General features: G+C 43.7%; 1 protein-coding gene across 2 annotated transcripts in view; it reads right to left on the reverse strand.

Annotated features, from left to right (window-relative positions):
- FSTL4 (follistatin like 4) overlaps positions 1-25,663 on the reverse strand; it is a 208,797-nt gene that overhangs the window by 77,588 nt on the left and 105,546 nt on the right. For both annotated transcript variants that reach the window (XM_068698227.1, XM_068698226.1), the window contains exons 5-6: positions 24,046-24,236; positions 19,659-19,779 (exon numbers count right to left, since the gene is read on the reverse strand). In XM_068698227.1, coding sequence (XP_068554328.1) covers positions 19,659-19,779; positions 24,046-24,236 — 312 coding nt within the window. The remainder of the gene's footprint in view (positions 1-19,658; positions 19,780-24,045; positions 24,237-25,663) is intronic.

Raw genomic sequence — 25,663 nt, forward strand, 5'->3', positions numbered from 1 at the left:
TCCTGCCTTCCACCCTGCTGCTGGGCTGCCTTGAATACATTTCATGCATTTAACACCCAAAACCAAGCCATAATCTTCATGTCCTTGAGGGCATTGTAATTCAACACTGTGGGTTAAGAGGCGCCCGGTGGTCCGAGGCAGCTCTGTTCCCTGCTGTGCCTGGCACTGCGTGTGGTGTCCAGCCTCAACTGTGTGCGAGCCGCAAGCTGGGCAATAAAACCCCAGGATTTGTGCGGCTCATATAAATAAATGCAACCCAGAAGAAGTTTCTGGTCCAGACAGTAATGTAACCGCTACGAGAAGTTTACAGCTGGAGCAAAAGCGGGCTGACAGCGTGCTGGGGGTGGCACATCTCCCAGCCCGGACACACGTCCTCCCTTTTTCCTTAATGCTGGGAAAATAAATCTCATTGCAGCAAGAAGCTTGGATCATTTCCTCACCGAGGGCAGACGCTTCTTTGACTACGCTGACTGCTACTTGCAGCAATAATGCCTTAAATCTCCCTGGGCAGGGCTTGATGGCACAGCAATAAAAGTGTCTGCGCCCTGTTTATACCCCAGCTTCTGCTCCTGCGGCGGTGCTGAACACCACGGCCGATCCTCCTAGCACAGAAGCACCCTTGCTGTCATCGCTGTCGGCTGGCGGTTTCTCACCTCCTGCTTGTTACTCTCCCTTGTTGGAAAATCAGACTCCGGGTCCGGCTGGCGGCCTCCAGAGGGTGCACAGCCGCCAGCAGCACTGCGGTCACTGCTCCTCCTTTTCCACAGAGTGCTTTTCCAAAAGGTCAAAGCCATTGGAGAACTTGTTTGAGTGACTGGCATGAAGCAACATTTCCCCTTGCACTGATAGCAATAAATACAGAGATAAGAGATCTGCTGCCAAGGACCTGGGACTAGTAACTAAACCTCAACATCCAGGCAACGCTGTAAAACAGCAAAGGATAGGATGAAAAAGGCAAAATCACTGCTGATCAGTGCTTAATCATCCTTAATGACTGCTTGGTCAAGGATGAGGCCATATATCCTAGCTGCTGCTCTCAGACAACTCCATCGGATGAACCATCCCAGCACAGATGTTGGGTGCTGCAGGAGGTCTGGGGTTGTGTTTGATTTCAGCCTCTGTGAGCAAAACACCCTTTGCATTTACAACACGTGCAAGGGAGCGGGACACAGCAGCTCCCCTGAAACCAGCAGGGCGTCCCCCAGAGTCACAGGTTTCACACCGAGCAGCCCATGCACCCCCAGGGGCCTTCAGACCATGGCTCTCCAGCAAAGACTCCCGAACATCGTTTCTCCATCTTGATTACACAGCTCAAATGCACATCTCATTTACGTCAAGTGAGATAAGGGGATTCTGGCCCACAGGGAGCGCAGAGCCCTAATTTCATTTCATTTAGCCCCCAGGCACAGGACTTCTCTTTCTGCTGAATTATTACTGGATAGCATTAAGATGTATGGCCTGCCAAATATGTTTAAATGACTTTTTGGTCCCCATCATCACCGTGAGAAAGCTAACAAGATCTGTCCAATCCATCTGAATAGAGACAGGAAGGAGGTGGGAGGTGATGGCAGCAGTTAATGAAGCAGGAAAGAACCAAGCCTTTCAAAAAAGAGGAGAGATACTAAATAAGTAAATATAAAACACTAACAATGGTGTGACTGCCTATCCATATCTTCAGAGTTTTGAAACAGCTCCATTTCTTCTCCCTGCTTTCCAGGCAGGGGGAGCAATCTCTGATGGAGCATTATGCTGAAGCACCAGTAAAAACTAATTCCAAGAAATAAAAATCCCCCAAGAAAACTGCATAGACCCATAGGTTCATTTCGGACATGTGATGGATAACCTGGCAAAATGAGTCCTGCCTCGGGACACAGCGTGTCCACAACACACCCTACAGGCTTTCAGCTCCGTGTTGGCTCCTTGAAGTAGGACACCCAAGCACAACCAACAGGTATACATGGATACTTTACTTCTGATAAAATTCATTTCTTATGTAATGAGTAAGTACCACAAATTCTAGATGGGAAAGCTGCTACAGTTTTAAAAGTGATAATGGACAAAGGCAAACAAGTGAGAGCAAATAGAAATTTCTTAAAACCTACAATTGTTGGAAGTCCTGCAAGTAATATAACTAAGTAATAGAGAAAACACCGTCTGATTTCAGCATGGGACTGAGCTTCAGGCACTTTACACACCCACTGTGTACATTCTTTACCAAAGCACTGGCAGAGACCCAATCTTCAGAAAAGTAAGCGTATGTGAAACACACGTGACAGTGGAAAATCACAGAGGTGTTGTACCAGGAATGACGGGTAGTGTGGGGAGGAATACTTGACTTCAAGCTGCCGAAATACCCCCCACACTCCTACTGAAGTTTCATATTAAGCAAGACACGGGAAATATGAACTGTATCATCATCGTTTCAACTACTTATGGCAGCCAGAATAAATCTGAGCGGATCAGGGAACCACCCAGATCTCCAACTTTCTTTTCTGCTTGAGAAAACACAGACAATGCGGGAATTGTGACTGCTCCACAGCGGTGGCAGCAAACAAACTGAAATTACTCAAAACTTTGTCAGCTTTCAAGAATACGTGAAAGTATCTAATTGCAATGTATTTTTTTTTCTTAAAACAGCAATACCTGAAGTCAATATATTTTCCCAGGCCCAAGTATTGTGCATCTGCATGAACTTACCAGGACATGGTCCTTGCCCCCAGCAGCAAGAACTGCGGTGGGACAGACCTTGCCATGTCGTAAGAGGCACCAATGTGACATAACGCTGTTTTGACTACACTGCTGCTGTGTTTGAGGAGAGGAAAAATATGGAAAACATCTCTGGAAAAAGAAAATAGTCTGAATTGCATTTTTATGCAAATAAAGTAAAGATAAATTCTACGTCTCCTCAATATATTTCTACTTGCCCATAGACGCAATAAAAAGAAGCCTATTGAAAGCTTTTCATCCCTCCGAGAAAGAAAGAGTCTACAAGAAAAATGAGTGCCCCGCACAAACCTAAGCAGTCAATTTGTTAAGCAACCACGGTGGCTCCCTCCGCTTGGAGCACTGGGGCAATGCCACCAGGAGCTGTGTACTGCCGCGGGGGCTGCATTAGGATTAATTATTTCGTGTCGGGATGTCTGGATGGAAGGACGGCAAACAAATGAAATGGCATTTTCTCTGGTGTTGGCCAGCAAGGAAGCTGCTTAGGCTATTGGCTTCTGTAAGCCAACAGGCAGCTTAAAGGCAGATCAGTCGAGCTGCCTGTCGTCGTGCCATGCTCTGATTTAACCTCGTTGAATCCAAATGCTCAAAGATTAGCAAGGCAGAGATGAAAGGTTTGGAATGGCCACGGTGAGACACGTTTAAACTGGCTGGGTGAATCACTTGAACTGTTATTTTTTAAAATCTTTCATGAAATGAAAACAGACGAGCAGTAAATGTTCTCTGATTAACCAGTCTGTCCTACCGGGTGAAGTAAAACATCGTTCACAGCTCTGTCACTGCTGTTACTGGTATTGCAAACGAACATAATAAGGCAGGAACTTTTCACCAGGCACCAGCCCAAGAAGGGTTGGTTGACTTTGGTGTCTAAGGTGACGTGAGGAGCTCCCAAGGATGCTTTCTGCCAGTGGGAAGCTTAGCAGGGCCTGTCCCCTTTGTGCTGCCCCATGGCTTCAGGCAGTGAGCTCATTCTCCCTCAGCTGAGACACAAAGAGGGTTTTATTATTTTTATTTTTATTTTTAAATAAAATTTGGTATATCTAAAACTTTTGCCTCTCATCAACTTGTAGATACGTCCAACAATTCTGGGGGAGGTGGGAAGGAGATATAAGCAAACAGATACCTGCCAGGTGCATCCAGACAATTAAAATTGAAATATTGCCTTCAGATCCCAGCCTGAATCCTTCCAGACAGCCTGGCAGGTTCGAGATGTGGGCTCCTCCCTGCCCTCCTGGAGGACAGCTTGCTCACAAAAACATCTTTTCATATACTCTTATTTACTGTTTTCAGCCCGGTAATATGATGGGAGAAGACCCGTTGTTTTTACTGCTGTGACAAGGTTAGTGATTTAAAGGCACATTGCTGCTTTTTTAAAAAATCCCCTACAAGGGAACTGACAGGTGGTTCACTTCTATAAATTCAGGTTCACTGATTTAAGGACATAGCCTGGGAGCACAGATGGCACTGCCTTCCCTTTCTTATTGTTTCCTGCGAGATAAGTTATTTCTCTGGGAGGCAGTCAGGCTGGACATCCCGTGCTCCGCAGGGCAGAGTTACAGAGCGCAGCCACAGAGATTGGTTTTTTAAAGAATCCTTTCTTGCCAATTTCTTCATCTTCTCCTGCCACCATTAGAGCAGATTTAGCTACAGAAGAGCCTAATACAAATGTTCCCACACAGACACAAATATTACTTTGCAAGGGCCTGGGGGGAACCAGTTCACTTTTCAATGGCTTCAGTCAAGCACCAGCAGAGCTCAGACCAGGTCCCTGCAGCAGAGCACTGAGCAGTTTGGCTCTGGCCCAAGCTTCTCCTGCCCAGCGATGGAAACCAGGTACGGTTCCGTTCTCTTTCTGGCAAAAGGGAGGCTGTGAGAGACACCACTTACAGCTACACATCGATTTTAAAAATCCACAGCGTGATCCTGTACCCTCTCTGTAAATCACTCCTCGATATCACAGTCAGCTCAGCTTTCATCTTACCACGCTCCCCGTGGGTGATGCACCAGGGTGACCGTCCCAGGCTGCGCTCCTCACACTGCAGAGAGAGATAAATGGCAGCGAGCCCCCTGCCCCAGCTCAAACAGCCACCGCATCAGGTGGTGACAAGAGAGCAGCACGGCAAGGTCACGCTCTGGGGAAAAGTCACTCGGAGGTATGCTGAAAATGAAGGAAAGTTTTCTTCAAAAGTTTCTGTTTGAACTAGAAGGCACTTGGGCTTTTCCTAAGAGGAAAAGAAATGGAGTGTGCAGCACGGAAACCTTTGCAGCAGCAAGAAATGGTGTTATTGTAGCAGAATTTGTGTATTTGCAATGGACACAGTTGGCATTGAGGATCTGTCATCGTGGAAGGAGCACCCGGACCAAGGCAGGCTCCGTGCACAGCTACCGGAGCCCTTTGGGCACCAGCTGATGGGTGAGACCTCACCAGCCAATTTTCAAAACCAACATGTGCTGTAGGTGGCTCCTCTCAATGTAATTGCCAAGAGCTAAGCACCTCTGCGGGATGGAAAAAGAAGAAAAAAAAGGAAAAAAAAAAAAAAGGCAAACAATATTAGAAAACAAAACTAAACCAGCTTCCATTAGGCCTACACACCACACAGGACCCTTTCCTCCAAACAGCACCTGATACACAATGCAAAACAGAAGGAGAAAGGCAGAGGGAAAGCCAGAGGAAGACCCAAATTGCAGTTAATTTGCCCTCACTCTGCAGAATCCAGCTCTTCATTTCTATTTGGCCAATAATTTTATCAATAATTCTTTGTTGTATTGCCTTTCTTAGAGCTAGAACAGCAGAAAGTTTCTTCACCTGTAATTGACTACAGAAGTGAAATGAGAACCTGTTCAAGTTACAGCCACCTGGACGTTTTCAGTATTAACATGAGAATCAACACACCAAGACCCAGGAAGACCCAAAACCTCGGGATTTTGCCCGTTTTCCCACATGCCTGGGGACTGGCCACACTGGCAGCAAACCAGCGGGGTCTGCACCCGGTCCTGAGTCCCATCTGTGAGACATCACAAATACAACACAAGAGAAGAGGGACTTGAGAGTCCCCACCATGTCCCCACCAACAGAAACTCCATCTACTCACAATTCAAGTCAAATATTTTTTATTCCTGTGAAATGCAAACCTCCTGTGAGGAACTATGACAGAGAGGTCGCCAGGCCTGTTGCTGCGTGTGGTAAAAAACACATTGGAAAAGTGTAAACAGAAGGACGAAGACCAACGATTTTCTTGGGTAGTGCAATAAAAAATTCCCAGTCATAATTTGCAGGCAATTTTAAAAATTAAGTCTTAATAACTGAAAGAAATTGCTGGATAGCTACTCTGTATGTCTTACTACTGCCAGCACTTCTTTAAACTCATTTTGATGTGTTTGCTCTACAAACTCAGACTCTAACCAATTTCTTCAGATGGCGGATAAAATCCAAGGAAATTTCCTGTCATTTTGATTTAACTAAAACCCTGTGATCTGACGAGGCTGTGATGTTGACACAGTCGCACTGTTTGAGCATACAAAATTGCAAATACGTTTTCTAAAATATGGCTGAATCTCCCCATCACCTCGTAGAGGCCTGGGCCAGGAGACGCCTCTCCCGCAGTGGCTGCCCCACTGGGAGACGGCTTGGCCATTTTGTGGAGTGGGCAGGAGAAATGGGTCATTAGGAGGCTTTTTAGCACCTGAGACCATGAATATTTATAGCTGGGTGTGCCCTGACACAGCAGCAATTCCACTGGAATTACATGAGTTTTTTAAAGAAATGATTAAAGTTACAGGTGTGTGCTAGGGGAACTAGATAGCCAGTGGTCACACCAGCTTAAAACTGGAATAGACAAAGAGAGTTTGTGTATGTAGAGTTTGCATTTCAGATATAAATGTGGTATAATGAATAACAGATTCACAAGAAATAACACAAAGTCCACCATCACTGCGTGTGCAAGAGACCAAGCGCTTGGTGTGTCAGCTGGGGGGAGTGGTGCAGCCTTCGGGTAACCGGGGGCTCACCCAGGCTCCCAACCCTGCCGATTAATTAATTAACACTTCAGCACGGCCAAACCATCTCCCTTCCTTTGCCTGGCTATTAGGCAATACTTCACAAGGTAGTTTGAAGAGGAACTATTATTTGGCTACTTGCAGAGCCCAGCACCATTATCTCCACCGTGCTGAACCAAATCTGTTGTTTCAAGAGACTTGGCAGGGTTATCATCTGACAGCTTCTGAACCAACACGAAATTGGCTGGGCCTCTCAATCCAGCTCCTATGGGGCATCATCCACAAAAACTAATAACAACAATACTAATAACAGAAGGAAACCCAAAGTCCTGACAAGAAGCGTGACTGCTTCATCAGATATTTCAACCTCTTCTATGAGCAACTTGTATTTAGCCCTCGAAGTAAATTATACAGTGCACTGACAGACACATAATGAAATTGCCTTGCCACTGGCCCTTTCGGTTTCTTCAAAGTTTCTTTTATTATAGGAAATTAGTGGATCAATTAACGCTTATTGATGCACTTATTATTTCATATTTCGTCTGATGCAAGATCTGCAACTTCGCTACCACCTGGGAGGATTAAAGCAAGAGTTCGGTGCGATGCAGTGCCAAGTCCCTCAGCTCTCCCGCCCTTCCCTCTTGCTTTCTCCTTAAAGGAAATTACAGCTGCCAAGGCTTCCCTTGCCTGAAGTTTAACGAAAGGAAAGCTGATCAACGATCGCTTGGAGCTGCCCATCTTCTCCCATGAGTCAAAAGAAGGAAGCTAACCTGCCACTCTTTCTTATTTTTTAAAGCTCTTGTATGCGTGATGCCTATTGCAGGGAAAATCTTTTATTCCCCAATGTCCCCTGTTAAAGACCTCTTACAGAAAAGGAATCCAACAGTTCATTACTTCTATCTGCTCAACATACTTTTGACATAATTGTATTAGTGCCTAGTTGCAGAGCTTGAAAAGTGAAATCTGAAAAGCGGCTTTTTGCCATCGGTTTATTTATTTGCGGAAGCCCTGCTCGTGCACTAGAATACAAACCATGTTATTTGCAGTTCATATAATTTGTTTAATGCACGATGTTCAAGAGGCCACCCGTGCTAATGCATCAAAGGAATAAGCGAGCTACTCTCCCGCTGCATTTAAGGAGAAAACTACTCTCTGAGCCAAATCCCTCCTGTGGATGCACTTGGCTTTCCCCTAACTCGAGTCAGCGAGGGGGCATGGAAAGGGAAATGCCAGAGGGGAGAGGGCTGGGGCTGCGAGGGGCCCCCCCTGAAGCTGCTCTGCTGATGCCTACTGCATTTCTGTTCTCACCAAAAGCTATTCGACTTGGTAGATGTCCATGCATCACCGCAAGATGAATGCGTGTTATGTCCATTATAAGTCGCTTTCATCTTCCATTCAGCTGCAGCAGTTGGACGTCAATGCATTAATTACAATCCACGGGGCCTGTTCATCACATTACACTGAAGTATTCAATAAATACAAATTAACACACTGGAGCCTTTCCATGAACATATCTTGCCTAACTCGGAGTGAATGGATTCATAAAAATACATCTTAAAACATAATAAGGAGGAACATGGCAATTCTGTAGCAAATTTAGCCTAATATACATCTTATATTTTAGCAGATGATTGGTTAGTAAATTGCATTAAAAGCAGAACAACTCTATTAGCTGTGCCAGAAGATGCATTACACCTCCCAGCAGGCTCCAAACTGTTCCACCTAGGAGAGACACGTGTGTTTTTGGTAGTTTATATTGCACTGTCAGACTAACGGTGAAACAAAACCAATAATAATTAGCGTTAAAGTAAGTAGAGATGTGCTCTCTAGAACAGTCACATGCTCATTTAGTATCTTCTTAAGCCCATAAAGTACCATGTGGGCTTATCTCTGAGGCAGGAGATGATTTAGGTGGCTATCACAGCGTTACACGAATTAAAGGCGTACAGTGCAGACTTCTACTACAGGGGAATCTGGCACGCAGCTCTTTCTTGCTAAAATAAAGCACAACAGCCTCTGACACCAGTAATGACCAAACACAACCAGGCACCACCACAGCTCCTGAAACAATTTTGCTTTCAGGGCCTAGAGGAGTCTAAATCCAACCCAGCGATGCCCACAAATCAGCTACAGGTGTCAGGGTTGCCATGCTCTCGTTCGGGGCTTTAGGGCAGAAAAAGCAGCGTTCACCTCCTGGGTGGGATGGGAAGGTCCACCCCAACCTTCAGTGTGCAACCCCAGCCTTTCTCTGCAGGGCTTGCATGCTACAGAAAAGCACTTTAGCCTTCCCTAGGATAGTACAGAAATGAGATTTGTTATTTTTGATGCTGCAGGACCTCCTGGTGTAAGTTAGGAGAGGATGAACAAGTTGGCAGACATCAGCCTGGGAAGACTGCCTCCTGTCCTACAAATCAAGCCCTGCGGGTGGCTCGTTTTCAACCTAATTGCTACAAACAGCAGGAAATGATAACTTTACACGGGGACTTGTACCCACAAACAAGCAGATCCATCCTCAAGAGGAACCCTCCCCTGGGCACGTAAAACAGCAGCTTCTGGGGACACAGCGTGGCGTTCACCAGTCTCATCATACAAGCACTAGCAAATGTTTTTCCTTCAGCCACTGATTTTATTAAGAGTATTCGAGAGGTCTGTGCTAATGGAGATAGATTAGATAACCAGAACAATATTAAGACTGGACAGGCAGTAGCAGTGCTGGTTTTCCTCTCATCAGATTGCTCCAGGCTCAGTACACAGCTCCTGAATTTTCATGGCAGAAATGATTTTTTTTTTTTTCCCACCAGGCAAAGGGCGCCTCAGATCAATAGCCTCAGGGAGGTGAGCGGAATATAAAAGGGAGACACTCGTGCAGCAATACTTTTAGGATTCTGACTGCAAGAGCTATCAAATAAGAGCCACCTGGCTGTATATTCAAAATATGCATATGACACCTTTTGGTGTAAAAGGAAACACTGCAGTGACATTGCCTGAACTCAGCCAGTGCTATGGCAGGACTAGTAATGACTCCTGGGTTTTCACAGACCAGGGTCTAATATGTTTTTTCCCTTTTTTTTTTTTTTTTTAATGTTTCCATGCATGAACAGCAGTAAGGCAACCGGGCTGCAGGCACAGCTTCAGCCAAGGGGGGTTTGATGGACGACTCCGTGGTAGCATCAAACACTGTGCAAAGACGTATTTTCTCCACAATTAAAATGAAGCATGAATGACATGGAGAATCAGGTCACAGAGCCAGACAGGAGAACAAAAACACAGGAACAGACACTCTGGACAGCGTCTTGCAGGAACACTTCAAAATCAGCCCGTACCTGAAAGCAATTTCAGCAGCAGCTCTATCAGACCGGAGCCCTGCACTGAACCTACAGAAAATCAGGCTGTGGGAAAACCTTGTGAAATACAGTTCATGTTAAAATACATCCTGAAAGTGTATTTAGAAAGTTACCTCAGTCTTTCAAGCTCTCCTGTGTTCCATTTAATTTCATATTTAAAAAGTACCTATAGATTTTGTAATCACAGGGTGAGGATATTTTTACTCTCCTTTTTCACCCTGCTCCTTTTTTGGTGCTTTGCTTTGCAATTAATGTCATTCCCACTCCCGTATGTGCTCCCTTCTGTCCCCCTCCATACTCCATCACCACTCCAGCAGTTTTCTGGGGCTGTGATAAACAGCTCTGCAAAGCTGGTGCTGTGTGTGTTTCTGGTCACTGAGCAGGCAATTGCTCCAAATGCCCTTCAGTGTCCAGCGGGGTATCTGTGACCTTTTTCTAACACTTTAGTCAGGTTTTATGATGAACAGGATGACAAATACAAAGAAACAAGCCACAGACTGGCATATACTTAGCAGTTTTTTTTTCCTTGGTAAATCACAGCCACGGATTCCTTCTACAAGCAGCAAGTTTCCAATAATACTGCCGGGATGCCTGTGTTCTGCTGGAGGATGCAGGGTCTGAGCGTGGCTCAAAGCGTGAGTTCAGTGGGGCTGCACTTACCGGTCTGCAGAAACAGAAACAAAAACTCTGCAGATGTACCTTACACACTGCAGAGGGGAAAATCTCAGGGCAGAGCGATGCTTTGGAGGCCTGAGCTCAGTCGTTTATTTCTATTGACAGCTCCTGATGTTCTTCCTGAAGTTTTGACCATCCAGAAACTTGAGAATGAGCTTTTTATGATGGTGCTAAAGACAGACATTGGCAACAGCTGAGCCTCACCTCAAATCTTGATGCCACTGAAGCATCTTCAAAGCTTTTTACTTTTTTTCTATAGGTTAGTGCCTTAAGAAAAAAAAAAGAAAAACAAAAGAAAAGGAAAGAAAGAAAGTAAAAAGAAATAAAACACCTCTTTTTGGAAGTATTAAAGCAGAACTGTCCTTTGAGTTCATCTCATTCACTTTCCTACTGCTGGTTTTTTTTTTCAGTTTCTATCTGGACATCCTGGATTTGTCAAGGAGATTTTCTCCTGTGAAGAACATGAAATAAAAACATCTCAGCTGTGGCTCTAGATAAATTGTATCATTGCACTGGGGATATGTACTGTACTTGGTAATTTTCTGATGGCTGCTCTGGCATTTTGATTAAAAAATTAGCACTGTAGCTCTGCAGTGTTATACAGTGTCAATAAAGTATGTGCTAAATGAACTAGGAACTGGTTGATGGACAATCTCAAAAAGCAGTTCTCATCAGGGAGCTCTCTAACAGGGCTGCTTCTGGTGGCACTGCACGGAGAGTCATGCACAGCCTGAATCTGTCCAACGTCTCTGTGAGGTCTGGAATGAGCACAGACATCCCAGCTGAAATTACAGACACCAGGCACTGATAAGAGAGGCCAGCAGAAGACAGGACTGATGCACAGGGCTTCCAGGGTTTGCCAGTAAGCTGGGCCCATAAACAGTAATTACAACCACACATGCAGTTATATGACCACGTGTCCAAGAACAAGGAATGCAGGACACAACTGTAACATGGAAACCAGATGATAAAACTAATCTTTAGCAGAGAAAAGTGCAAGAAAGTGACACACAATTGGCCAAATACCAGTGTGATCCCTGCCTGGACAGGAGATGTCACCCTCAGCATCGACGTTGGTGATACTCAACCTAAACACACCATGAGCTGCCTAAAATAAATCCATGAGCCAAGGTGTGGCAGCTGCTGTCCACACATCTGAGGCAGATGGCAGATACACTTCTTCTGATACATTAAGGAACATTTTTGGACTTCAAAGCTATGAATCTGCTAAACACGTTGGGGAAGAAAAGATGAAGAGCATGTGGATGGAGAAGCAATTCAAAGCATCCATGAGATGCCTGGAAGGGAAAACAGAAGATACACAGTAGTGTTTCTTAGATGAAGGAAGATTTCAGAAGATAAATATAGCTTTACCAATTACTGATTACAATTTCCCTTATATTTAGGGAAAAAAAAAAAAAAAGCAACTACAGATTTTTGCTTCATGACTTTGCTTCATTTGCTTCCCAAATTCCTTGGAAAGACATTTACTGAAAGAAATAAAAGGAACTACAATGCAGAAAGTTTAGGTCTGATTTTCTGCTTTTGCCAGAACAGAACGAAGCCATAGGAAAGCCTGCAGTTCGACCCTCTCAGCTAATTGAAAATGCAAATTATAATTTATAGATCCCTACCTACGTGACCTGAAGGTGCGTATGTCAGTCTGAAGGACTGCCAGTCATTTTATGATCCCACCGACATTTCTATTTGCTGTTCACTGACGTAATTTTGTGTCTGCAAGCAACTGAGGATACTACTATTTGTGTATGTGAGATTGCTTCAGTGAACGTTGCTGTATGGATCAAATAATTTTTTGAGGAATGGTATTTGCCTGCTTTTACGCACCACTGAGTCACTCATAAATACTTATAAATATTAAGATATTCTGCTCCTGCAGGAGTGTGTAGACATTTGATATGGTTTGTACTACATCACCTCAGAAGCACTACTCCACATCGCAAAGTCTTGCATTTGAAACCAAGATTAACAAATCAATGCACCCTGAAGAGCACGTTAAAATCACCATTGTATTCTAGTGAGTTTTCTTTGCAATTCGCAGAGGATAGGTTTCCAATAACAACTTGTAATTAGTTCATTTTCTCTGATTCAGTCGTTATATATTAAGCCCATTGACATTTTCCAGATGGTATCTTTCAGAATAACAGGTATTTGAAAAACTACTAGAGTTTGGCAATTCACATTTGAGTGCACTGCTACCCGCGTGCAACCAAGACATGCGTCTGCAGAGAAGGAAACAGCAAAACAGGCATCAGATCTCTGCATTTTCAGGAAAGAAACTGGATAGCAACTCTTGACAACAAACACAAAATCATTTCAACCACCTATCTTTGCCATTAATGGACACTCTATTAACACAAATCCTCATGTAAAAATGTATAAACTCAGCAGACTACAAAACTGAACCGCAAACACGTTTGGATGAATTAATCTGTGGTCTCAACATGCAAACATTTCCCTTCTTGGCCTGAGGCAAAACCAGGTCCCTCTTTCCAATGGTAAACATGCATCCACGTGGAATGTATTTTTTTCTTGATCTGAGCATTCTTAGTGTTTTTCCCCAGAACCATATTTTAGCTTAGGAAGCATTCTTGCTTGGATTACGTTTGTCTTTATTTTTAACACTTTTTTTTTTTTTTCCTCTGAGGTAAACCTTTTACTTTGTTCAAAATTAAGCAGAAGCATTGAGAATACACAAGATGCTACAGAAAAACCCAACTCTTCCAGCTGCTTTGTGGAACCACAAACAGTGCAGGACACTGTGCTGGAGCCCGGCGATACATTTTAGACTTGGAGCACAGAGCTGGAGGCTTTCACAATGCGGAGAGCTTTAAAAAGAAAAAGAATTTACTTTTTTTTTTCTTTTTTTCCTTTTTTCCCTTTGAATGTTTCTTTGATATCAAGGAAAACAACAGGAGTGAAAATCAAAGCAATAAAGGTTTCTTCATTCACAAATTAAAAACTAAAATCGAGTGAGGATGAACTCACTCAGAGTCCCCAGCTAAGTGTCCTAGCAGTCAAAATATCATTTCCAGGTGCACCAGGATCATGTCTAGTGCTAAAGTCAGGCATCTTGCACTCTGCTCAGGAGCAAGGCAAGGCGTTTGTTGCTTCTGAAGATTTAAAAAGCCCACAAAGACCTCTGAGAGCTCAAGCGCCTGCCTGCAGCTCAGCCCTGGGCTGGAACACAGGCACTGGAGCACACACAGCCCCCAGCGCTGATTCCTGTATCTCCACTTTATAAAGTGCCCATGTCTCCCTGCAACACAATGCTGCCAGTTCGGTCCTAATAAAGCCTAAAAAAACAGTGCAGGATCCCAGCTTGGCTGCAGAAACACAGTTACTAAATGATGCTGCAGTGATGTGAATGCCTGCTGGTGTTTCCCATCATCTCTGCTCAGCCACTCTGCCTCTGCTGCAGAAATCTAGCTGAACAGTTTCAAATTTCTGCTTTTCGCTTGATTTTTAACTTTTAGTTTTGTTTTTGCTATAAGAACGCGCTATTAAATTAATTATTCCAGAAAACACCCAAAAAGTCACCTTTATGCACGGCAACACGGCTGCACGGGACTCCTCGAGGCAGGCTGGAACCGCTTGCTTTGGCCAGCTGAAGGAAACCTCATTTCTTTCCCGAGCACTTCGCATCACCTCTAACATTGCCTCAAACCGAAAGCAGAGGCCAGCGCGCTCCCCTGCTCGCTGAGGCGTGTTTGAAGTTTGGGTATCACATAGCTCACAGGAGAAACAAATCAATGCCGGTAAGCTAATGAATTATTTCCAACTTTGTACCAATATCTGCAGCAACATGAAAGAAAAATTACATAGCGAGGAGATTACAGCTGGGGAGGCTGAGCGTGGTGCACAAATTGTCAATATTTTAGGGCTGTGATTTGATCCTGGAGATAACTGTTGCTACAACACTGCTAAAGAGAAGACCTCAAGCAAAACATTTTATCTCACAATATAGTTGTCCGATATAATTAACCAAGCTTGACCAATCTGGCTGGAAGACAGCAGCAACCAATGCCCAACCCTACGTGCCGCACCAACGGGGAGACCACGTCTGTAAAACACGCAAGTAAATGGTTCATCTGGAAACGGAATTTACGGATGCAATTTCAGCCGAACACCTGGGCTTCCAGTCCTACGTGGAATACATACATTATGGACATATTTCCAAAGGTGTGCATTCATTTTCCTCAAACGCAATTTATTTACATCTTTCCTTAAGATGGGATTTCTATCACGAACAGCAACGCTTCTGAATGTTTCCTCCGTGACTCCACCAACTCGCTCACCCCCGTGCCCCAGAGCTCTGCCAGCATCGATCTCGGTGCTTTGGTGACGATTACAAAGCTCTATCCACGAGTAGTTTCCAGTGAAACAGAAATATCAGAAATATAGCCCGCAAAAATAAATCTCCTTTATATTCTGCACTTCTGACGAGGCTCAGGAGGATGCCTGGAGGAGTTGGGAGCGAACGGTGCCTCTCACTGCGCGGTCTTATTGCCTGATAGGGAATAGAGCTACGGGAGGTTTTAGGACCTACGGGAGGTTTTAGGGCTTGCAGGAGGTTTTAGGGCCTGCAGGAGGTTTTAGGACCACTGCGCTAAGTCTGGAGTCAGGCTCACTGCTGCTTCTCTGCAGCACCGGCAATGATTTATCCAACAACCATGCCCAGCCCAGGCTCCCGATTCATTTCTTCGTTCAAATTCACCCATGGTGCATTTTTTTGATAAATTTCAAGGAGTTAAAAAAGGAAAATCTGAAGTAAAGCAGAAGCAGGGAAGAACACAAACTTCTTGTAAAAAGTTTAACAGCACAAGAATGGCCAATGTGAGAAAATTTAAGAGCGAGAAGAGCACACAGCTCCTGCAACCACTTCTGCATTCTTTCCTGCAGGAAATTCTCCTCTTCTAAACTCTAAAATCTAAATTCTAAACTCTAAATTCTAAAATTTGTGTTTGTCAGATAATGACGTATCTCACTGATAGCAACATATCCCCCCTTTGTAGAGAAACAGCAATTTTCTCTCTACACGCAATGGATGTGCATAACTGGTTGGGAAATCTAATGGGATGGAAAAATAGTGATTTAGTATTTTTATTTCAAACTGTCTTTTTTTTTTTGTCCAGACAGGACATCTGAGGTCTCAAAATGTCAGTGCAGAGCCACTGGAAAGTGTACGATACAGCCCAAGAGCCGCACTCTGAAAATGCGTGGGGCACGCAAGGTGACCTCGGCGAGCTGTGACTGCCTGGGGATGTGGGAATTATCTTGTAATTTCTAATCTGACCCAGTGAAATACCCCTGATCTTCTACACAGCCTCAGTCAAAAACCTTTCTAAACCCAGCATGACCTACTGGAAACAGCTGCCACGGGGTAGCAAGGGTGCTTGCAAAAAGCCTTTTTTTCTCCTTTCTGAAGTACAGTGAACTGTAAAGGCTGGATGTTGGTCAGGAGAGTGCTCTAATTGGCAATGAGCTAGAATTTAAGGAGATTTTATCACAGGCTTAATAACTTATTAGCTAAACAATGTTGACAAGATAAAGCCATTTTGATGGAATGCATGTTTTCCCTCTCTTCGACATATTTGTGTTACAAATGGACCTGTCCACATCGATGATAATATAGATCTAGAAGGTTACACTGATTTTTTTTTTTTTCCAGCTAGGCTTTCACATCTGCCAACCTGCTACTTTCCCATTAGGGAAGACAGCAGGAAAGCCAAAAGTGACATGCCTAATTCTAATGACCTCCAGTCAGATACGGTTCCAGAAGTTATATCTAAAAATCACTCATCTGAGCATATTTAAAACAGGACTCAGCTGGGTGATGTGCTTGCCAATTTACTCGACTATCTCCATGTTGATTAATTAGATGCATCCTCTGCGTTAGTACTTACGAAAACTAAGCTTCTTATTTATTACTCATTTATTGAATCTTTCTTTTGACAACATAAAGGAAAGATAACAGACAAGTACCCTTACTGGTACTCTCTCTGGTTTTGAAAATCTTGACATCATCATCTTAAAAACAAATTACTTTTCATTATGGCCCTAAATCTTCTTATCTAATAAAATTTACTAATGAGAAATTAGAAGACACCCAAAGTTTGTTCTTTCCAGAGCTGCCAGGAGAATATTTGAACTGTCTCAGATGTTACTCATGCATGATTAAGATGATTTGAAAAGCGATACTTTAATCCTGGGCTAACAGATACTTCTATTCATCCCCATACACAAAAGCAAATTTCTAAACATTGTATTCTTGGGATGCGGGGATAAAAGAACTTTCAGAAAAACAGAAGAAAGATGATGCATTAGATAGGGTTTGGAGGAGGGCCGCGATTTCTGTCCATAATCTGAAGCTGTGCATTAAGATGTAGATACAATTGGTTAGCACGATGCGAAATTACTACTAAAAACAGCATCTATTAGAAGTAGTACTTGTAAAGGTGAAACCAGGTTTCAGAAAAAGAGACTGGATTTTTCTCACCCACACAGTTTTCATGCCCTTACAGCTGATTAACATGGCTGGGGATCCAACTCACCCTTTGGACCTGCTCGGATAGACGATGTGTTGAAAGAAAGCAAAAGAGAGACACGGAGTGAGAAATTACAATTTTGTGGCTCTGTAAGTTACAGAAAGGCCACGAGTCTCTTCAAAATGAAATGCAACGTCCAAAGTATCACAAGAATGACAAATTGGAAAGCTCTTTACATTATCAAGGTCATCTTCAAACCTTTCAAACGCTGCAACACTACACTGGAGCACAGTATGCTGAAACACACGTTAACAGAGTTTTAGAGAGGATAAATTAGATCGAGACTTTCTAATGTCACTGAATTCTTGTAGTTAGGTTCCTCAGCTTGCTGAGCAGCAATCCCCGCAGCCTGCTGCTGGCGTGCAAAAATGAGTGACTTGGGTGAATTTCAAGCAACAAAAGGATGACCCTAATGGGCAACAAATATGAAAAATGTTCTAAACTACTGTTGCAAGCTGAAGGCTGCCTTATAATGAAGCACAGAGTTAATACACATATTTTAAAGATGATTTTCCTAGGTAGTGTAATGAAGTAAAAGAAAAAAATATACTTTTACCAGGCACTGAAGTTCACTTACAGAGTCTGCAAAGTTTCTAAAGTTACAAGCAATGCACTTCACTTTTAAATTAAGAGCTGATGACCATTAGCTGCTCTGGATAAAAACATGGATTCTAGGAAATAGAAAATGGAGAAGTACGTCCAATTTTCAGCATCTTTTCATATACAAAATCCTTTTGGTAGACAGTCATTCCACTTTTTTTTTTTTTTGTTACAGTATTTTTGCAGTTTATTGATTGCTGTCTCTGTTCATTGGTTAATATTTTGCACCTGTCTTATTTTCATTGCCTACTTAAAATTCACTGAACCAAAAACACATGCAGATGACTACTCCTGGAGTTTAGTTATGAGTTGCTGTGACTTTGAGAACCCATTGATCCAAATATGCTCCCAAATAACTGCATGTCAGGCCTTTATAGCTGGGTTAATTCACTTTATAGCTTTCTTAATGTATGAGGTTTTATGTTTTACTGTATATCTCCTGATTTGAGTATGCTGTGTTGAATAAAATGCATATGTGGTTCAAACAGGTCCAAGGTGACAACTGGGGCTAATTTTAAAGCATTTTACACATTATTATCCAAAGTTTGGTGTTTTTTGTTTTTTTTTTTCCTTAATGAAAAGCCAGGAACGAGGAGAACAGAACCCATTCTCTTAGAAAAAAGGGTATTTGGAAAAAATAGAGATTGTGCATTAGCATCACAGCTTGCCAAAAAGCATCAACGAGGAACTTGCTGGTGTGCTGCACGTGGGATTCCTGCACGCACTGAGCTGCCTTCACTGAGCAAGAACCAGAGCAGGGTGCTCTGGTTTAGAAAATGAAATTAAGAGGTACTGAAATTACTTTGGCTTTAAAATGTCATATGCAGAGTTTTGAGAATCCAACTTAAAAGTAACGAGTTTATTATCAGCCTTTTGCCCACACTGAACAGTTCAATGGTTGAAATCCTGTTTTCATTTAAAGAGCATTAATAATATCTTTGATACCACGCACAAATACTCTGTAGCTCACCAGCCTGATTGGTGCAAAACAAACAAACAAACAAACAAACAAAACCTACTGGTTTTTTTCTTTCTTTTTAGTATTCCAAAGTGAAAAGCGTCAATAAAATTTCACCTGTCATCCAGGTGAAGGAGACAATGGGGGACTTTTCCAGGGAAGAGGGAAGGACTTCAACTAATGCTTAATTTAGAACACAGCTTTATGAAGATAAATGGGGTAACACAAGCACTTATTGTTTGACACTGTTTGAGTAGCTCAGTGATCTAGGTATGTTTGCAAATGGTGATGAGCTATCTACTAACATCACGCTTGTTCCTTCACTTACTAACATGGAAACAAAATATAGAAACATAATATTCAGTTAAATACCTTCCCCACAGCAAGCTAACACACACCACAAGACATTTGCATGGGTTTCAAGAAGAGAAAGAAGAAAGTAATTTCCAATGTGTATTCTTCCCTCAGTATTAATTCAGAACCACATATTTGGGTCTACAGACCCAGCCTCTTCACCAACATCTCTCCATTGCCACTGACTTGAAGCCAACACCAGGAAGCATAACAAAAACCACGAGATAAAAGTAAGTCCCCCAACACTTTTACCAACCTCCTAGTTCATGCACATCCTTTGGAGCACAATAACCTTCGGAAACAAGCCTTTCAAAGTAATTTCCATGCCATTAAATGCAAAAAGGGACTATTTTTGCTGACCACATCTGGGCAGACAACACTGGCCCCACAGATATTCACACGCTTTCAATACCGAGGACAGACAAAAGCATCAGGACTTACGGAAGGCTGTATAGAGCTCCTGCAGGGTTAAGCGCCCGTCATTGTTATAATCATCAAACCGGAGGAGGTCTTCTAGCGTACAATCCAATAAATCATCGTCCAGATCCTCCCGCTCCATTAGCTGTGGCAAAGAAAACATGAAATCTTCATGTAAAGTAAAGCTACAGACTAGGGGGGCCTGGATCACCCAGGAGATTTTGCATTAAATGACCCATGGATAAATACCTCCCCTCAGAGGGGCACTGAGACCTGCTCTTTCTTAGAGGATGGCAATAACTTGGGTCCCAACACCATAAAACCCTCCAACTTGGAGCTCTGACTTGGCACAAACTTGGCTTTGGCCGCCAGCTGCTGGCACAGGCTCACGAGTCCTCTGAAGGCCTCAAAGCATCAGAGGCTTTGGAAACCAGCCACGTTCGTAACTCACCAGATTAGGACAAGGTTTACAGGGCAAAGAGAAGAAAGAAACTCAACAAGTGCTGCTGAATATTCATACTGCCACCTCCCAACACAGCAATAACAAGCAACCAGGGGGAAGAGGTTATGTATTGGCTTTGTATTAGGATACAACTGCTAAGAGCCTCGTCCTGCAGCAGCACAGAAACACGTTTTCACTTTGCCAACGCACTGGAACATGAATATTCAACAGGGAAAAACCTGCATCTGATCTTCCTCTCTCCTCTGTAGGTAAGGACAAAATTGTACTCCTTGCCTTTAGGACTAGAGCGGGCAAGAGTTGATGGTGTACTCAAAAATGATGTGTTTCTTCAGCCCCTGACAGTTTGTTTCTTATATATTTTAAACATTTCATACATTCCACTTGAAAAATGAAGAGAGCTTTAAAAGTCATACATCCAAGTTAGCAAACTGCTAAACTCAGACCTAAGCATAATGAAAATGACGGCTTCTCTGAATTTATTGTGGAACATGAAGAAAACACCTGAAATATTGCATCTTCCAGGCAGGAAGGATTTTGCTGTAGTCCAGAGACTCTTTTATTTACTATTCTAGTCTTGGCCTATTATATTGGAGCAATTTAAAGTAATAATGCTAAAAAAATGACCCTTCACCTAGGCAGTAAAAATGTTCAATGAAAGTGAGATCAACCATAACTTCCAAGATCAATCTTCTAAAGATGAAAATTTCCCTTTGTCTACCTTTGTATTGAAAATTGATTAACTTTTCATAAGACTGACAAGTTTTTTTTACTAGTCCTTTTGATTTAACATTGATGGACAAAAAAAAAAAAAACAACAAAAAAACAACCACAAGACACTTCAGCTCTAACATATTCATTAGATTTTATGAATCTGACTTGAAAATGCATTAAAAGTTTTAAATGGAAATAACATTCCCATTACCAGCGCTGTTAATAGCCCTGCATACCAACGGCTGCAGGACTACGTGGGCGCTTCACACTGCTGGGTCCTGAGGGAAATGGCTCGATAGGGTCTGTTGGCAGCAAGGAGGCAAATCAGGCTCTAAATAGAAGGAACGGACCATCTGCTGTCACCTTTTTGCTCAAAGAAACTATGCTGTGGAAAATAAACAAATGGGCAGAGATCCTCACCACGTCCTGGTGCTAGAGGCTGCCCTGGTACCAGACTGTCCTTGCCGCAGGGACTCTGCTTCCAGTTTCTCCCCTGGGACAAATCCCTCTGCACCAAGCCACCTAAAAATCCCCTTTCAGGCTTTAAAAATTACTCCTCTTTTTTTTTTCTGCAGCAGTGCAGGTTACTTGCCTCAGGTTTTTCCTTGCAGACAAGGTTATGGTGCTCAAGAGACTATTTTTCTTTTAAATAAAACAAAGAAAATGCACGGCGACAGCTCATCCAGCAGCCAGGGATCACAGTGGCTCCCTCTGCACCATGTCCATTTTACCTGCCTCTATCCATGGGCAATAAAAACGCCATCCTTGGAGGAACTTTAAAGTCGCAAAGAGGCTCAGATTAAAAGAGCCAACACAAATCACTCACAAATCTACCTGACAAGGCAAGACATTTTCTGTTGAGATGGTAACACGGAAAATTAAAAATTGCTTATTACCTAAAAAAATCCCTTGGAAACTGAGTGAATAAACTGGTCAGGTAAGAGCGTGTGGAAATCATCTTGACGTTAGAGGTACCAAGAAGAAACCCAGAATGACATGCTGTGTGTGACCTGTGAATATCACTGGCACAAGAGCTCCAGAGCTGCCCGCAGACAAGTCCTGAGCCTACTCTGGACCTGGCCATGCTCCAGCAGAAGGGCTCGAGATCAGTGCAGCTCAGCTCAGGATTAAGAGCTTCCACGGCTCGTCTGTGCTTTGCACTGCCTGGCATTATTTTGGCCTTTGAGAGGTGATTACACAGGTGTGAGCCGTTGTGTACACATGGAAGGCGTGTGGCTGAGAGGGCTCCTAGCTGAGGGCTCGACTTGGTTTAAGTCCATTAAATTGCAGAAGGCTACAGAGGTGCAAACACGTTTACTGATTCTGATGACATAGTTAGAAGAGGAATAAAAAGAAAAAAAATAAAACTAGCCAAGGTCTACACTTGCTCTTGTGAGAGGGACCTGGACTCCAAGCACATCGGCAAGTGAAGCCCAGAGTAACTTTGCAGTAGACCTTGAATCGCTGAATTCTCCTCCTTTAAAATGCAGGTCATTCTTTCCTCCTAATGGCAATGGCTTGCAGGCTGCCAAACCTCTATTTCCATGCAAGCTGAGTTTAATATCCTGACAGAATAAGTTTCTTGTAAAAAGGGGAAAAAATTGGAGAGTAGAACAGACACTTAGATGTAGCTATGCAAAAGCTGGCTTTGAATTCAGATAGAAGTGTTTTCTTATACCTACCATGTCTTTATAAAAAATCACTGAATACAGATGAAGTATTGTATATATTCATAGCTCAGATCTAAGGGAATTTACGCTGACACTTTGCATTGTGCAGACAGGATTGTGCATCATGTCAACAGCGTCAGGATTAAAATTCAGTGCAAACTGTTCTCCTCGGAGAGGAGCGGGCTTACTTCTGCCCTGCTTGCTCACAGCTCGCATCTGCATGCCTGGGCTGCAGTGCACTTCACGTTTGCTGCGAGGAGCAGGTGCAGGTGGGATGCTTCTGCAGAGGGTGAAGGGCTGCCCTGCGACCTGGAGTCATTTCCAAATGACTCTGGAAAGGCGCTTGCTTCACATGGAAGACAATGAAATGGTAAATACGTTCAGGTAACATTCTAATCGGGGATTTTTTTTGCTGATTTTGAGGTTGGTGGTTTTTAACTGAGCCAAGCTGATGGACTTCCCAAGGCCCACAGATCTGCCATTCATCAACCCTGATCTCCCCATGGCTCCTCCAAGTTTTGTCATGTCCAGTGTTACCAAAACTGACCGAACACCCTGCAGGCGACCACACGCAGCTTCGCTCCCATTGCTTCTCCTCAAGACAACATCCATGTGTGGAGCATCGGAGCACTCGGGTGGGCAGCAAACACAAGCTCATGCCGTGTCCTGCTGCCCTGGCTGCCCCTGCCCACATTTTGCATGAGAGCTGCGTGCTCAGGCCAAGCTCACAGTGTGGTCTGAAGAAATTGAAGCCGGGGATAGGACAGGTCCTGTGCTGCTGCCTTACGTGTTGAGGCATAGAAGCAGCAAGAAACCAACAGAATGCAGAACCGAGATGCCAATATGCATATTTTCCCACTTCTGGCATAATGCTTTTTCTCTTATTCATAGGACTCTTTTCTCATGTTTTCACATGAAAAAAAAGAAAGTTGAGGACACAAAGTGATCTGTTCAACTGCTTGTGCTGATTCACTTTAACAATTAGATGAATTCCATGAGCACAGCAGGCCCATGATTAGAAATAACAGTCTTCAAGCTCTCACCTTTTCAAATGTTATTAGGACCAGCTAATCGACATTTCAGTATCTTCCTTGGCATCTTGGGAAAATAAACCTGTTAAAAATGTTCTGAAGATACTGTCGTGTTACTACATGCTAACACACAGCCCAGAAGGCAGGAAGAAGAAGAAGGAAGAGATTTCTTCCTAACTTTACACACATCCAAAAACAATAAAATTAATTCTTGCCAAGCCAGCTACCTGGAAATACTTCAGAAGATGACTGTTAGCAGTGAGGATTATTATCTATTTTCAGGAGCCAGGATGGGACTGGAAAGCTGCCATGGTTTTGTTTGTAGAGGAGCTTTAAGTGTTTGAGACACCACCATCTCCCCAGAGATGCGGAAAGGCTCGCAGGCTGCTGCAGGTTTTCCTCCCCTACCTGCTCCTGGACAGACAGATACAAACGACCGCTCTCACCAGAGCTCCTCTGCGCTACGCTCAACTCACATTTTGAATGAAAAACGCAATCCGCTTCATAACTCCCTTTTCATTGAACAACAGACCCACCTGAGCCAGCTCGGAGCTGCTGAGACGCCCGTCACCGTTTACATCCAAGTGCTTGAACAGCTCTTCAACTAGGAAGCGCTTCTGGGCTGCTCTGTCTGCGGCCAGGCTGCTCGGGGGGCTCCGGCGACGAGCCTGCAGGTCGAGGAGGATGCTTTTGAGCCGGCTGTAGTTCGCCATTGTACACGTGTCACCTAAAAGATAAGAGTGCATTATAGGACCGTGTACATTCACCTTCATCTTTTTAAAGGACTGAACTTCTAAAGGGAAAAATAAGGCACAGCCAAAGACAGGCTGTCTGCATATATGGCACGGCTCAGATCTGTGATTTAGCAGCTCCTGTAGTCATCACCTTTTGTAATAGCTGACAGATTTTCTAAATCCTGCTGTCAGAGAAGCTCTCCAGCATGTTACTTTCCAGATTATAAGGCTTTGGTTACAGACGTCCATATTTGGCTTTGTAATCTCCACCCAAATTACATCTGCTCTATATTTTTCTAAAGATTAAATAAATTAATGTATTATGTGATTAGAAAGTAAATAAAATAAAAATACAAAATTCTAAGAAGCAAATGGCACCCAAGTGTAACCCCATGCAAAACATGGAACCAACCTACAAAAACCAGAAGGATTTGGGGTCAATGAGGCATGAAACCCATAGTGACACTAAATACTTCATCTCACTCAAGTTTTTAGAAGAAGAGGAATCCTTAAGCCCAGCACAAGGTGGTAAATTGGCCAAATGGAGGACAGCAAGGAACAGAGCTGCAGGGAGCCTCGGTACCTGGGCTGTGACCGCTGCCTGCAGCACCACAAAGCGCGCACGCTGCCCTGCTGCAGGCTGACATGAATGCCTTCCTCAGCCCCTGACCAGGGAAAACAACATTATCAATGAAAAGCCCTCAAGTCACTCACTCTGAAGTGACACCTGCTTGGCTGGAGGAATCAGACTGAACCTTCGTGACCCTGAAAGCTGCTCCTGCTGTGCTTGTGGCCGCCAGCTCTTCGGTGGCTCTTATCTGGGGAATGCCTCGCTCTGATTTACAGGCATCCTCCTAGAGAAGAAACACATCCACCTGCCTGACGTGGTGTAAGATGTTGCTGCCCTTTTCTGCTCAACTGCTGTCTAGGAAAGCTCGGCAGAATGAAGCATGGGCACTTCCTTTTTGGTGCAGTTCTGTTTCAGTGTAAACCACACCAGCTGGTGCCTGGCAGGCTCTGGGATCAGCATCCCCATGGTCCAGCTGCCCCGTGCTGTGGGCAACAACCATCACTCACCAGCAGTGCCCACACATCCACTGCTCCCACTAGATGCCCTTTTCTCCAGGCCCTTAATCTCTGCACTGGTGCTTTTGAAACAACTTTTGTATTTCAACCCCCACCTCTGACTCTGCTGTATTAAATCTCTGAGGTCTCTCCTCAATTTAAGGGACAAAGCTCTTGAAGATCAGTTCCCCAAAGACTTCAAATGTTATTCCTCTGAAAAATAACAGCAGACTGTGATACTAATCGCTCGTTTTCCTGTCCTTTCATTGCTGAGCTGCATCATTTTTGGTCCTCTGGTCCCGCTCCAACTGAAACCCAATTAAAATTCCAGGTGGGAGGCATTTCTCCGACCGCA

The sequence above is a fragment of the Anas acuta genome, chromosome 14 (assembly GCF_963932015.1).
Source record: "Anas acuta chromosome 14, bAnaAcu1.1, whole genome shotgun sequence".
Taxonomy (NCBI): Eukaryota; Metazoa; Chordata; class Aves; order Anseriformes; family Anatidae; genus Anas; species Anas acuta.